The 13,221-nt window shown below is 35.3% G+C and overlaps 1 protein-coding gene across 5 annotated transcripts in view; it reads left to right on the forward strand.

The window, feature by feature from the left end:
• The window catches only part of LOC100368664 (dual specificity tyrosine-phosphorylation-regulated kinase 1B-like), a 73,108-nt gene that overhangs the window by 50,874 nt on the left and 9,013 nt on the right, over nt 1–13,221 (forward strand). For all 5 annotated transcript variants that reach the window (XM_085499214.1, XM_078012228.2, XM_006812111.3 and 2 more), the window contains exons 2-5: nt 6,600–6,868; nt 8,602–8,790; nt 9,426–9,573; nt 10,183–10,469. In XM_085499214.1, coding sequence (XP_085355340.1) covers nt 6,659–6,868; nt 8,602–8,790; nt 9,426–9,573; nt 10,183–10,469 — 834 coding nt within the window. In that variant the 5' untranslated portion in view covers nt 6,600–6,658. The remainder of the gene's footprint in view (nt 1–6,599; nt 6,869–8,601; nt 8,791–9,425; nt 9,574–10,182; nt 10,470–13,221) is intronic.

A 13,221-nucleotide genomic window follows, 5' to 3' on the forward strand; every position in this document is an offset into this window, starting at 1 on the left:
CGATGAGTTCACACTGCATGACAAGCTGCATGTATGGCGAGTTGAGGTGAGGTCACACTGTTGTCAGGCAGATTACTAGGTGTTACTATGGCACCTCCCGCTCTTTTGAAGCCAGGTAGATTTTCACTCCAGAGCTGCTTGCGTAGTACAAGTTTTAAAAAGTCAGTAAAATCTCTTTATTTTGGAGTGACAGATTGAATTTTATTTTTTAAATTTCTTGTGTGGTAGTTGGATCACATGTGTATCCGCTCCACCACTGACTTGTACATACATGTTAGAATGGTTGCAGCTGGTCTTGTCCTGTAATTATTGAATATAAAAATTCAGTTTTGAGTAATCTTCACTCATAATAAGTTTCACCTGACCCTTCCACATTCTAAAATACTAATATTATTTAATAAATAATTCATCACACACCAACCCCTCCCCCCTTACAGCCATTTTCCGTGATCAGGAACCATAACATGCCAAAGCACATGGCCAACAATGTATGCTTTCTATGAGTCTCGTATTGAATTCAACCAAAACAGGGGTAGAAATACTCATCCTATTTTGACCCTAGCAAAAGATTTGAGTTGCCACCACATTCTGCACTATTTTATTAAAACTGACAATCATTTTAGACTGAAAAAATACAATTTTCCCTTATGTTCTGTCAAGAAGCTTCACAACAGGAAGCTTCACAATATTGGCAAATGAGTCATGTACTGTATTTAGTTAATTAAAAGAAAATTTATTCCACCCAGGATGTGAGTAAAAACACAATTCTAGACACAAAAAAAGGACAGCGCATAATTAAGTACAGAACAAAAAATGTTATTACTTTTTTTAATGAATTTGAAATAAAACCACACCCTAATTTTAAAATGTCTGAGTTTGAGATTTGGTCCTGAAAATAATACAACAAAGTTTTTTACTTTATTTTGATCATTATTCTGGGTGGAAATGTCACTTCCAGCTTTTGCTGTTACAGCTAATTTCATCAAAATTTAGCCTATTGTACTGTTTTAGAGACCTGGGAAGCATTTGGTGTATCAGTGCACTCCAAATAATGGCACTTTGACCGATATAAGTAAGTAAGTAAGTTATTCCCATTCCCTGTCATATAAAATGATAATTCAAAATAATTGATTGTACAATGACATTCTGAAAGATTTTATTTTTAAAACAAAACATTGAAAGCTGCTATAAATACTGCATGCTTGCATTACCGGTAAATGACCTTGTATGCACCAAAGATATCAACTTGAGCAACCTGTCGCATTCACTTCATTAAAAAATCTAATGTGGTTATTTGCTTATCATAGGGGAACAGATGTGTAATCTGTACATGTACTTGGCCAGTCTTGGCTTATCAGTGTGTTTTTAATTACCAACATTGCCATAGTAAACATGTCAACCCAACTGAGGGCTGACTTAAATCATCAAGGATACCTCACATATTTCTCTGCATAGTTGTGATTCTTTTTACATGACTGTACATGTATTGCTAATAGTGAGCTGCTCAGGGTCAGTGTTGCTATATCGGAGTGTGGCAACCTGTTGCAAAAATTCCTCATGTTGAAGCAGTATTGGGAGAAAAAAAACACTAAGTGGGTGGGGTAGATTGGAATCAAGTTTGTCGAAATGTGTTATGAAAACAAAACAGTTGCTTGTAGTATATATCTCTTAATGTCTAGGGCTTTAAATCTATTATCGTGGGTAATCGTTGATCAAGCAGTGAGACTGATATGATTGGAGAGATTCCTGTATATTTAGTATCAGTCTTTTGACAGGCATGACTGAGCATGTTTGCTGTTCACTTCATAGCAGAGGTGGCTATTCATTCAATAGATCTACACTAAGCATCCTATCATATATGCATGGCCCTCCTTCACGCCTACATTCACTTGACATGCACTGCTTAGGTAGGTGGCTCAGATAAACTCTACTGTAAATTAAGTAAATATGCCAGTCAGATTTTTGCATGCCAGAGAAAATAGTGTATCTCTGTAGTGGTCAACATTTTACTTGGACCTTTTTTGCAAGCGTCTCCCAGAAGTCATCAAATATACACATTTCTAGTGGCCTAAATAGGCATTAAGGCATGACCCCTAAGATCACACATCCTGACAATTTCTAGGAGTATTGCTGCCTTATATGCAATAATTTCCAATAACATAGCTAAATTTTTGTCGGGTTAAACTTTTTTTGAACTTCAGTGACATCTGTTTGTTTTTTTCAAAACAGCTTTGTACTCCTGAAAAGCCCAGGATGTGTACCTTTTTGGGTCATACAAATAGGCTATTAAGTATTATTTTCATGCCAATTAATGGAAAAGTTACTTTCTCTTTCTCTATTATTAGTATGTAACATGTGCTTGCTTAGATGTGTGACACGAGCAAAAACAGGTCATATTTTAATGAGTCAGTGTATTCAGTGCTTGTGGAGGGTGCTTGTGTTCTATTAGAGATGTGTTTCTAATAGAGCAGATAATCAAAGAGAGAGGTGACCATAATTAAGCAGGGTGCCTAATATGCATATTAGAAATAATCAACCAAATTGTTTTTTTGAAAGTTCAACTGTGGCATTTCTATGGTCCAGCATATCAAAGCCACTATGCTGTAAATGACCCTGGGGGAGAACACTGGTTTTGTGTTTTTTGTTCTTTATAAATTGACATACTTCTCTTGAATGGAGTGTCCTAAATTACTGGGTTAAGTCTAAACTTGCATACCAGGGATTCTGGGACACTTTCTGAATAGGGAGATGCTGTCATGTAGGTACAAGCATGCAATATATTGGGCATGTGTACTTTCCGTGGTACAAGTCAGACATTTTTATAGCTATGTTGTACTAACTTGCTTTTAAAGCTAGATGACTACTTACGATCAAGCATGAATATACATCTTTTTGCACATGTCTTTACAAGTGATTTGTCAGTGTTAAAATATACCATGATTGGACAGGGTCGGTTAATAGGTAATTCTTACAACTTACAGGGCCATGTAACTTTATTATGCCTGCTTCTATTTCTCTTTACCATAAACTTGTTTATTTAAGTCAAGCTTTCACTCAGCAGTAATTTACTATCGTGGTAAAAACCTATTGCGTCACTCCCTTTCATGATCAGTGATCAGTGTGGTGGCGTGTGGCATGCCTTTGACAAAATAATTGACCATGTTTCACTTGAGTGGCTATGTATGTTTTTTAGTTCTCATTTATATCTACACCCCTTCCTCCCATCTCCTTGCGATTGCTGAAAAAGTGCTCGCATCTAAATAAACCAGGAATTCTCTGCAAATATGCATTTTTTAAGGATTTAATCAGATCGGAAGTTGTACTTCTAATGTTGTATTTCAGTGTAATAATTTGAACCAAGGTTTTCCTCGGAATGAGTTCTTATGTATTTGGCTCACCATCCCAGCTAATTCAAGCAATGTAGTAATGAGATTTTGTTGCTGGGACAGTCATTAGGATCATTATATAAAATTATTCTTTGATTTGTGAACTTAATGTTCCGGAATTAAAAAAAAAATCCATAATATTGTGTATTAGTAGTACCTTAAAGTGGTTCAATAAAAATGGTTAAATTATGAGAAAGTAATAAATGGAATTTATTATTTCCACAGACTTTCTGGTAGGTATGATTAGGTAAACAAACTGGTTTGTACAACCCTAATATTTTCTCACAACTGCTCTGTTTCAGAATTCACAAAACTTGTGTCTATCAGTATAATGATCAAAATAAAACAATTTGAAGTCTACTATAAAATACTTTATTTTAGCTGGAATGAATTTTCGCTGCTTGTTTTGTAGACAAGCTGGAGTTTTTGATCCAGCAAGACTGGAAGTGTATCTTGGGCTGCATATATTTCCATAAGTCTATAAAGATATCTTGACAATGCAATGTTTGGTGGGATTTCAACTACACTGACATCTGTCGATTCAGTTTGTATCATTCTTGCCTCCATCAACACAAAGTACATGAAACTCTAGACAGTTCTGAGTGCAAATCTATAAGAAGGCACACTCCCAGTGAAAGGTTCAATAAACATGAACTTCAGCTTGTTAATAACTGTCCCAGTGTGTTGACATGATTCTGTCTTGTTCCTGATGAAATACGAGTGTTGAATGTAACCATAAAGTAGTTGTGACCTCCCATGGCTTGTGTATTCAGATGATCCTGAACATACACTCTCTCTAGGGTTCTTGTCAGCAATTGTTTCCCATACTGACCTATTCACCTCTCAGTGAACTGTCACGACATATTCGTCTCTGAGAGCAATAGTTCAAAAACTTAAGTTAATAGCATGTCACCTGCTGAATGCCTCCACAGATAGCCACAATAAATGAAAAAAATTTCGACAACAGGTGTTATGTTCAGAAGTGTTCGTCTTTGGCACCATAACCTCACTCTGCTGTAGTTGTTCACGTGCTGGAGGGAAGTTGCAATGGCCTTTGGGACTCACAAGTGGAAATCTGACTTTCAGTAGATTAAACTAGATGCCAACACTCAAGATTGTGGGTTCCACAATCACGATACTGTGTATGCTGGACATATGTGTTACAGTTATGTATAATTTGTGGCTTTATTTGCTGAATCTCAGAAAGTAAACAAAGTTATGTGCTCACAAATGTGACTGCTGAAATTAAAATCAGCAGCATTTTTTATTCTATCAATATCAGTACGAAGTACATTTAGCAAGTTTGAATAAGGCACTTTTATAATTAGATAAAAACATACTACATGTACCCTCCAGAATGTCTGTGGTCTTGTGATCATCTGGCTGCTAGATCTTTGTAGTTCTTTTGAATTAATTTCTGCTGAAGGAATTACTGAATTCCATGATACAAGTTAAATCAGTTGTTGGTCTCTGTGTAAGTGTAAATGGGCATGTACAATGTTATTAATTTCCAACACTGTTGGTGCTCTGTGCCGTTAATAAGTACATCAATATTTAACACAGCATGGCTTTATTCTTGAGTTAAAGTAGATAAAAATAGCTTCTTGTATTTCTGAAGTCAACTGGGCATGAAAGTTGACTATACTGGACTGCAGGTCATAGATCATTAAATGTGGGGAGATGGTTATGGAAAGAGACCCTCCATGACTGAAACAAAAGTTCTGATGCTTAGTTCTCAGAGTGTCCTCTAAGAAAGAGGAGTCTTTTAGTTTTAGGTTCTAAATAAGACTGAGCAGAGGTAGTCAGGCAGAGTTGTCAAGCAGTACTTCTTTTAATAGTAGTACAAGTGAAATTACTTTAGCATACATGCTTTCAATTGACCTCTCAAGTGGTGACTAATAAAGCCATGCAAGTTAATGTGGTTGCTATGTTTTGCTTTTTGTAATGCTAGTAGCAGTTGAATTTTAATAGCGTGATTGTTTCAGCATAGAAACATGTTTATTGTGGTAGTTTTGTTGTTTTGCTACAGGTGTATTATGTGCAGTTGTTGTTGTTGTTGTTATATACATACTACAGTTCACATCTGGTTGGGTTTGCTGTCTCTGATACATGGTATTGTAAAACACATCAAAATTGGTAAATTTTCAAAATAATTTAAAATGCTGTTTTATCGCCTGATTTACTTCAGCCTCACAGTGGTAATAAATCCCAAGTGAAAATAAATTATTCTGTAGTCAGTATTCACATGGTATTTAAATAATATAAAATGCTGTTGGATACTTTGTATCCCCCTGATTTCTTTCATCCTCACAGGGGTAATAAATCCCAAGTGAAAATAAATTATTCTATAGTCAGTAATCACATGGTATTCATTTACTACATAGCAGTTGTTTGAGACGATCTGTACAATTACTTTTGACCTTGTAGATTATTGTCATTCAGAATTTACTATTTCACAAGAATGAAACTGAACAACTCAGCCTGTTTTTTAGCTCCTCGTGACAAAAAACTTACCAAACATGTTAAAGCAAAAAATACAATACATTCCAGTGATAATAGTATGTTTAAATGCATTAATGATTCACAAGGTTTTTAATTTTGTTGTTACTGAAATTGGTGTGCCCATTTCTGTTTGATATGCATTCCATGCGATATGCAGTATGTGTATAGAGATGTGTTTGTTTGCGCTTGCTGGATGAAGACTAAAGCTTTTAATTGAAATCTGCTAAATTTATCACTGGGGTAGTGATAAATATGACAATACAGTATTTCAAATCTAGTGAATGAATTTAATATTCATACCATTCTCTTAAGACAGTTTAAATCAAATTCAAATTCAGTTTATAATGCATTATGAGAAAAAACTTATTATTACACAATGGAAAACTCTTGTAACACTCTTTAAAAAGCACTAATGTCAATGTCAGTTTTTGAAATATTCTAACAATATTAGAAATTGTTCATATTAACACATGAAATTTCCATCTAATGTCATAGAGCAATTTATCATTTCACTGTGTAAACCAGTGCAAAATTGAGAATTTTAACTATTTTTTGTAACATTTCATGAACAATTGTCTTTCGACCCAAATTTGTTTTTCTTATTTTTTTTTTTGTATTGGGTTTACATTACCCAATATTGAGGAGAAAGTATGAACAAATGATACATAAATCTTTTCACTAAACAACTCACTATTATTTATTTATTTATAGGTACATTTCAGAAGAGATATGTGTTTTCCCAGCCAGGGAGTCTGAGTATTGAACTAACCATGGCAGGACAACCGAACCCTAACAACTACCAACACCTCAATCAAGAGCAGCTCCAGCAGATACAGGAACAGCAGTACCAGCAGCAGCAACACCAACAGGAGATGGCCGCCTTACAAAGTCGTATACCGCAAACGTTTCGTGATGCGACAACGGCGCCACTGAGAAAGCTGAGCGTGGATCTCATTAAAACATACAAGCATATAAATGAGGTGAGTGTAAGAACTAAATAAATCATCGATAGTAATTTAGGTTGGGGTAGTAAATCGTTGTTTTAAAATTGCATTGCCAACCCGGCTGTTCAAACAGAAGTATATTGATGAAACACGGTAGTCAGTATATCAATTATGTTAATTGCTAACGTCTTCATAGAGAGTGATTTGTCTTCAGTTTATGCAAATTTGCAGTAAAAATATACGTATCTGCGAGTGTTACATGGTTGTTCACCTTTGCTACTTACAATAACCCTGTATAATTTGCGTTGTAGTTATCGTATCACTCCCTATTACCTACTGGTTTATTGTTTCCTCTTCAAAGCGTGCACAGTGCGTTCACCTTTCAATTTTAATTATCAGTGGCCTTAAAAGAAAAAAAACAGCGAGGAAGCTGTCTGGTTAATTATGTGCATACTAAACCTACCTGTATGTCTGTTTTGCATGTTAGCGTGTATTCTGGCTTATCTTGTCTGATGTTAAATATACATGCCTATCAAATTTTTTGTTGTGAACTATTTTCAGCTCAGTATTTAGAATTCGCAATACTTATTGTAACATTAAAGTTGCATGTATTACAGCTAAATTTAGATGTAGCTATTTTAGCAAAAAGTATTTTTGTATACTGATATTGTCCTTTGAAGGTGCCGCTAGTTCATATGTTGAGCTGGTAGAGTGTGTTTCATGCCTGAGGCTTGGAACATTGCATTGCAATGAACAGGTCAAAAATAAACCCTGGTAATTTATAATGAGCCTGCTCACAAAATTATTAATGTTACCCCTGATTGAACCCAGTTTGTTAAAATGGAATATATATATATCCAAATATTTTACCAAAAACTCAAATTATACTGAACCTTCTCAGAAAATGATTAATGTTACCCCTGATTGAACCAAGTTTGTTAAAATGGAATATATATATCCAAATATTTTACCAAAAACTCAAATTATACTGGACCTTCTCAGAAAATTATTAATGCTACCCCTGATTGAACCAAGTTTGTTAAAATGGAATATATATATCCAAATATTTAACCAAAAACTCAAATTATACTGAACCTTCTCAGAAAATGATTAATGTTACCCCTCATTGAACCCAATTAGTTAAAATGGGATGTATATATCCCCAAATATTTTACCAAAATCTTGTTTTATGGAGATAAAGTGATTCATTTTTGACCACTGGTCCATATTTTTTGTAGATGAACTTTTTTTTCCTTGGCCGTTAATATATATTACCATTCCTTTAATTTGACATATATCTCTTGTGTTTATACCTTTTTGTCTAATTTCAAGAAGATTTTATAGTTGGTGACGGCCTCAATAAAATGATATAGAATTCTGACATCAGTTTTGTAAAGAGTAGTCACATTTTTAATATCCAGCAGATAGGGTCTGAAGATATATAAAAGGATGCCATTCGTCTTCAGGAGTACAATTCTTTTGCTGATTCAGCTGTGTTTGAAATGCAATTGTATAAATCCTTGTATAGTTGAAATTGTCTGCAAATTGCATTAAAGTCTCGTATGATTCGAAGTCAGTCAGAACTTTCATAACAAACTGCTTTCTAACACGACATAGCCTGTTTTAGTATAGTTAGTTGATTAAACCAGTTGGGGAAGAGTTGCCTGAACATGATTTGAGCCTAGATAGCTGATTAGATGTGGATACACAAGATACATGCAGCTGTATGTTAAACTATGTTAACTAACACCAAATTTATTTAACACCAGGTTTATTACACCAAGAAGAAGAGGCGGGCCAAGGAAGCACAAGGAGATGATCCGACCACGAAAAAAATGAACCGATTAATTAATGAAGGTTACGATGATGATAATTACGACTATATTGTGAAAAATGGCGAGAAGTGGAATGACCGTTACGAGATAGATTCCCTTATAGGGAAAGGATCATTTGGACAGGTAAACTAACCTACATTGAGTTTTCTGAAGAACAAGTTGTGTAACTTCTAATAGAGAAAACTTATGTTTATATGCTTTCTGAATTTTGTGAAAAAAACTGGAAGCACTTGATATTGACAGTCAGTTTACATTAGGCTCAGTGTTAATTTATTAAATTGTCACTTTGGTGAAAATCCGCTTGAAAAAACAGATCAATTTGTGTGACAAACATTTGTGAAGTTTCAGTGTCTCACGATGAACACAGGGTTGTTCTTCAGATTAGAATATGATTAACTGTGAAACTTATTTATTTTCACTGACATTTAATTTCACTATTTTGATGTTTTGAGCAATTTACCTGAACTTGAACTTAGCTGAGAAGCAACGAGTTCTGAAGTTTTCATGGTTCTCGGGAGTCAGCAACTGTCACAAAATTTTATAGCAGTGTAAATTTCGCTGGGGTCCTAGGACATGGAGTGTCAGCGAAAGTTTGTCTTTAGGAATTCCATTTCTAAATCAGGAAAATCCTAGCAGTAAAAATTAAATGGTTTACAGTGTAAAACACATTGGTTTAAAGAAATTGAACACTTGTACGAGATGATTAATGCTAATTTAAAAAACAAAAATTATAATAATTTCATCTTTTTCAAACCCAGGTTGTGAAGGCTTATGACCATGAAGAGCAAGAGTATGTCGCAATTAAAATTATCAAAAATAAGAAACCATTTTTAAATCAAGCTCAGATAGAAGTGAGACTCCTTGAACTGATGAACAAGTACGATTCTGAAAGCAAATACTATATCGGTAAGTAATGAATATTTACATCCTGTCTGTATTAAAATTTAGTATGTAGAAGTATTTCAAGTGTTCTCACATATGTGCTTTTTTCACTCCAACAATGTCTTAGCTAATCATTACCATGTAAGGGACGGATGTTCAAAACAAGATTATAACATCATAGTTTAAACATGCTTGGTTTTCACTTCGAGAAATTTTAAGAGTAGAATTTAATGATGACGGTTATTTTAGGCAAGTCACTCATATATTTTGAAGTATATTTATGGTTCAAGTTTATTTGTGTCTGTGGCGCAAATACCACAAGAATTAGCTTTTGTTTACAAATTGTGGTTTTCCTTAATTTTTGATGTTTTCAGAGCGTGGCACTCGTGTACTGTGCACGTTTAGCCAAATGGTGTGCCCTCATAAAAATGATTTGATCTATCTTGTTATGATCACATAACAATCTCAATATGCACATAGCAAAGCAGTCAGCAACTTTGCTAGAAATGGCTGTGGCAGGAGCCCTTTTATAGAATTGAAAACTTTGTTATGTATGTTTTATAATATTCAAATTTGTTACCTGTGAATGAAAGAACCAGTTTTATTCATTTTCTCTTTTTGTATATTTTTCAGTCCGTCTAAAAAGACACTTTATGTTCCGTAATCACCTATGCCTTGTGTTTGAGCTGCTTTCGTATAATCTATACGATCTCCTTCGTAACACAAACTTTCGTGGTGTCTCGCTCAACCTGACCCGCAAGTTTGCCCAGCAGATGTGCACGGCGCTGTTGTTCCTAGCCACGCCCGAGTTGAACATCATCCACTGTGACTTGAAGCCGGAAAATATACTGCTGTGCAATCCAAAGCGAAGTGCAATCAAAATTGTTGATTTTGGAAGCTCCTGCCAGCTGGGTCAAAGGGTACGTATGATAGGTCTTAACTGCACATCCCGTAAAACTTGTGCATATCAAATCCATTTATTCAAATGTCAAAGTTTTGTGGAATAGAGACATGCTGTTCCTGTAAATAAGGGGGTAGCACATGAGGAATGTGTATATACATACTACTACCCCACCCCTCACCTCACCCCACACCCCACACCCTTTCGGTCTATCCAACCTCATACAGATCTTCAGGTTTACAGAAATGGTGTTATTTAATAACATAGTTTTAAAAACGGGAAACAGGAACCTACTACACATAACATATTACCTAGCCCTTATTAACTTTGACTCTCGTCATTTAGAATTCATTTCGTCCATTAAAGTTGATATGGGTGTACAAAGGGTTGAACATTAAAACCTTTCTGACCTTAGACTTGGTATGGCTCTATAACAGTAATAATTCCAAATAGTAAATGTAAATTATTTTTTTTCATGTTTAACTAACTATGAATTTTAATGACTGCTCGCATTTTGGGAGAGAATATTATTAAGACTTTTAAATTGAAAGTCAATTTGTACCTCTAGAAATACCAGGATGTGTAACCTTTCACAGGTCGTGCATATTACTTACTGAACAACTAGGTTTTAACTCTGTATTTTTAGTCTCCGTTCGGACGCAGTCCGAAAACAGGGACTTATGTTTTGCCCTGTGTGCGTCCGTCCGTCCGTGCGTCCGTGATCACCTGTATCTTGAACATGCATGGACCGATTAAGTTCAAACTTCACTCATACATCACACATTATATGGGACATATGCACATGCATTTTTTTCATGATCCGATTAACGATAGCCGAATAGCGGCCATTTTAAGGCCGAAAATGCATCAAAATCGCACATTTTCACCATTCCAGACCCGGATCTCAGTTATGCATGGACCGATTTTGTTCAAATTTGGTACATACATTAAACATAATAGGACCTTGATGCACGTCATTTTTTTTTTTTGGATCGGGTTCGAAATGGCCGACTGGCGGCCATTTTGTTTTAAAGAATTCAGTTCTGGATCCGTATCTGAGACATGCTTGGATTGATCGAGTTCAAACTTCACACACACAAGGTACATCATGTCACAAATATGTATGTGCATTTGTTTCATGATCTCATTAACGATAGCTAAATGGCGGCCGCTTTAAGGCCAAAAATGCATTGAAATCGCACATTTTCACCATTCCGGACCCGGATCTCAGTTATGCATGGACGGATTTCATTCAAATTTGGTACATACATTAAACATAATAGGACCTTGATGCACGTCATTTTTTTTTCGGATCAAGTTTGAAATAGCCGACTGGCGGCCATTTTGTTTTAAAGAATTCAGTTCTGGATCCGTATCCGAGACATGTCTGGATTGATCAAGTTCAAACTTCACACACACAAGGTACATCATGTCACAAATATGTATGTGCATTTGTTTCATGATCTCATTAACGATAGCCAAATGGGGGCTGCTTTAAGACCGAAAATGCATTGAAATCGCACATTTTCACCATTCCGGACCCGTATCTCAGTTATGCATGGATGGATTTTGTTCAAATTTGGTACATACATTAAACATAATAGGACCTTGATGCACGTCTTTTTTTTTTTTCGGATCAAGTTCGAAATGGCCGACTGGCGGCCATTTTGTTAAAGAATTCAGTTCTGGATTCGTATCCAAGACATGTCTGGATTGATCAAGTTCAAACTTCACACACACATGGTACATCATGTCACAAATAGATATGTGCATTTGTTTCATGATCTGCTTAACAATAGCGGAATGATGGCCATTTTAAGGCCGAAAATGCATCAAAATCACGTATTTTCACAATTCCAGAACCGGATCTCAGTCATGCATGGATGGATTTTGTTCAGATTTAGCACAATGTGTTGTACATATGCAGGTGCATTTCGGTCATGATCTGCTTTGAATGTATATGTCACTCAAATATGAACGGAACGGGGACGTGTCATTGACAATGACTTGTTTTCTATTATTTCGACCTCATGGTTGTAAACCTCTTGTGTCAAGTGAAATTAAAAGCCTACAGAGTGACTGACCCTTCACCCTTGTTGACAAGTACTCCTCTTACATACATGATTTATTGGTTCACACACACACTCACACATGCTGGTCATTTACCTTTGCTCTGCACATACTGTAGAATACTTTATTTTCGCTTGGAATTTATTTTCGCTGAAGGGATGATTCCGTGAAAATAAAATCCAGTGAATATACTTTTTTTCCTATATTTCACATTAAACTCATCAGAAATCAGTGAAAATAAATTCCATACAAAACACCAAAAAAGCCTTTTCAGCGAAAATTAATTCCAGCGAAAATAAAGTATTCCACAGTAACCCTGTATAGGTACTAAAAGTCTTTTATCACCATTTGTACATCTCCATATTCAGATCTCTCCAATCCTTCAAATTGGGTATTTGCTATCAAAACATTACCGCTGCCCTCTATAGATTTTTTGGGGGGGGTGACAGCAGGAGTCCTAATGTCTGTGACTAGTCTCTTTGATTGATTATGTTACATTAGCTAACTCGAAACACAAATTGAATACTTGATTGATGAGTGTTACAAATGCAACAATAGTCCAGTAAATATAAAGAACTAGTGATTTATGATGTACATTACAATATTCCTCATCACAGTTTAAAAAAATCCAAAAACTTTTGTCTGATATGTCAGGTTTTGAAAAATAATATGAATTGTCCCAAAAATCAATTATTTGTTTA

The sequence above is a fragment of the Saccoglossus kowalevskii genome, chromosome 5 (assembly GCF_978046115.1).
Source record: "Saccoglossus kowalevskii chromosome 5, keSacKowa6.1, whole genome shotgun sequence".
Taxonomy (NCBI): domain Eukaryota; kingdom Metazoa; phylum Hemichordata; class Enteropneusta; family Harrimaniidae; genus Saccoglossus; species Saccoglossus kowalevskii.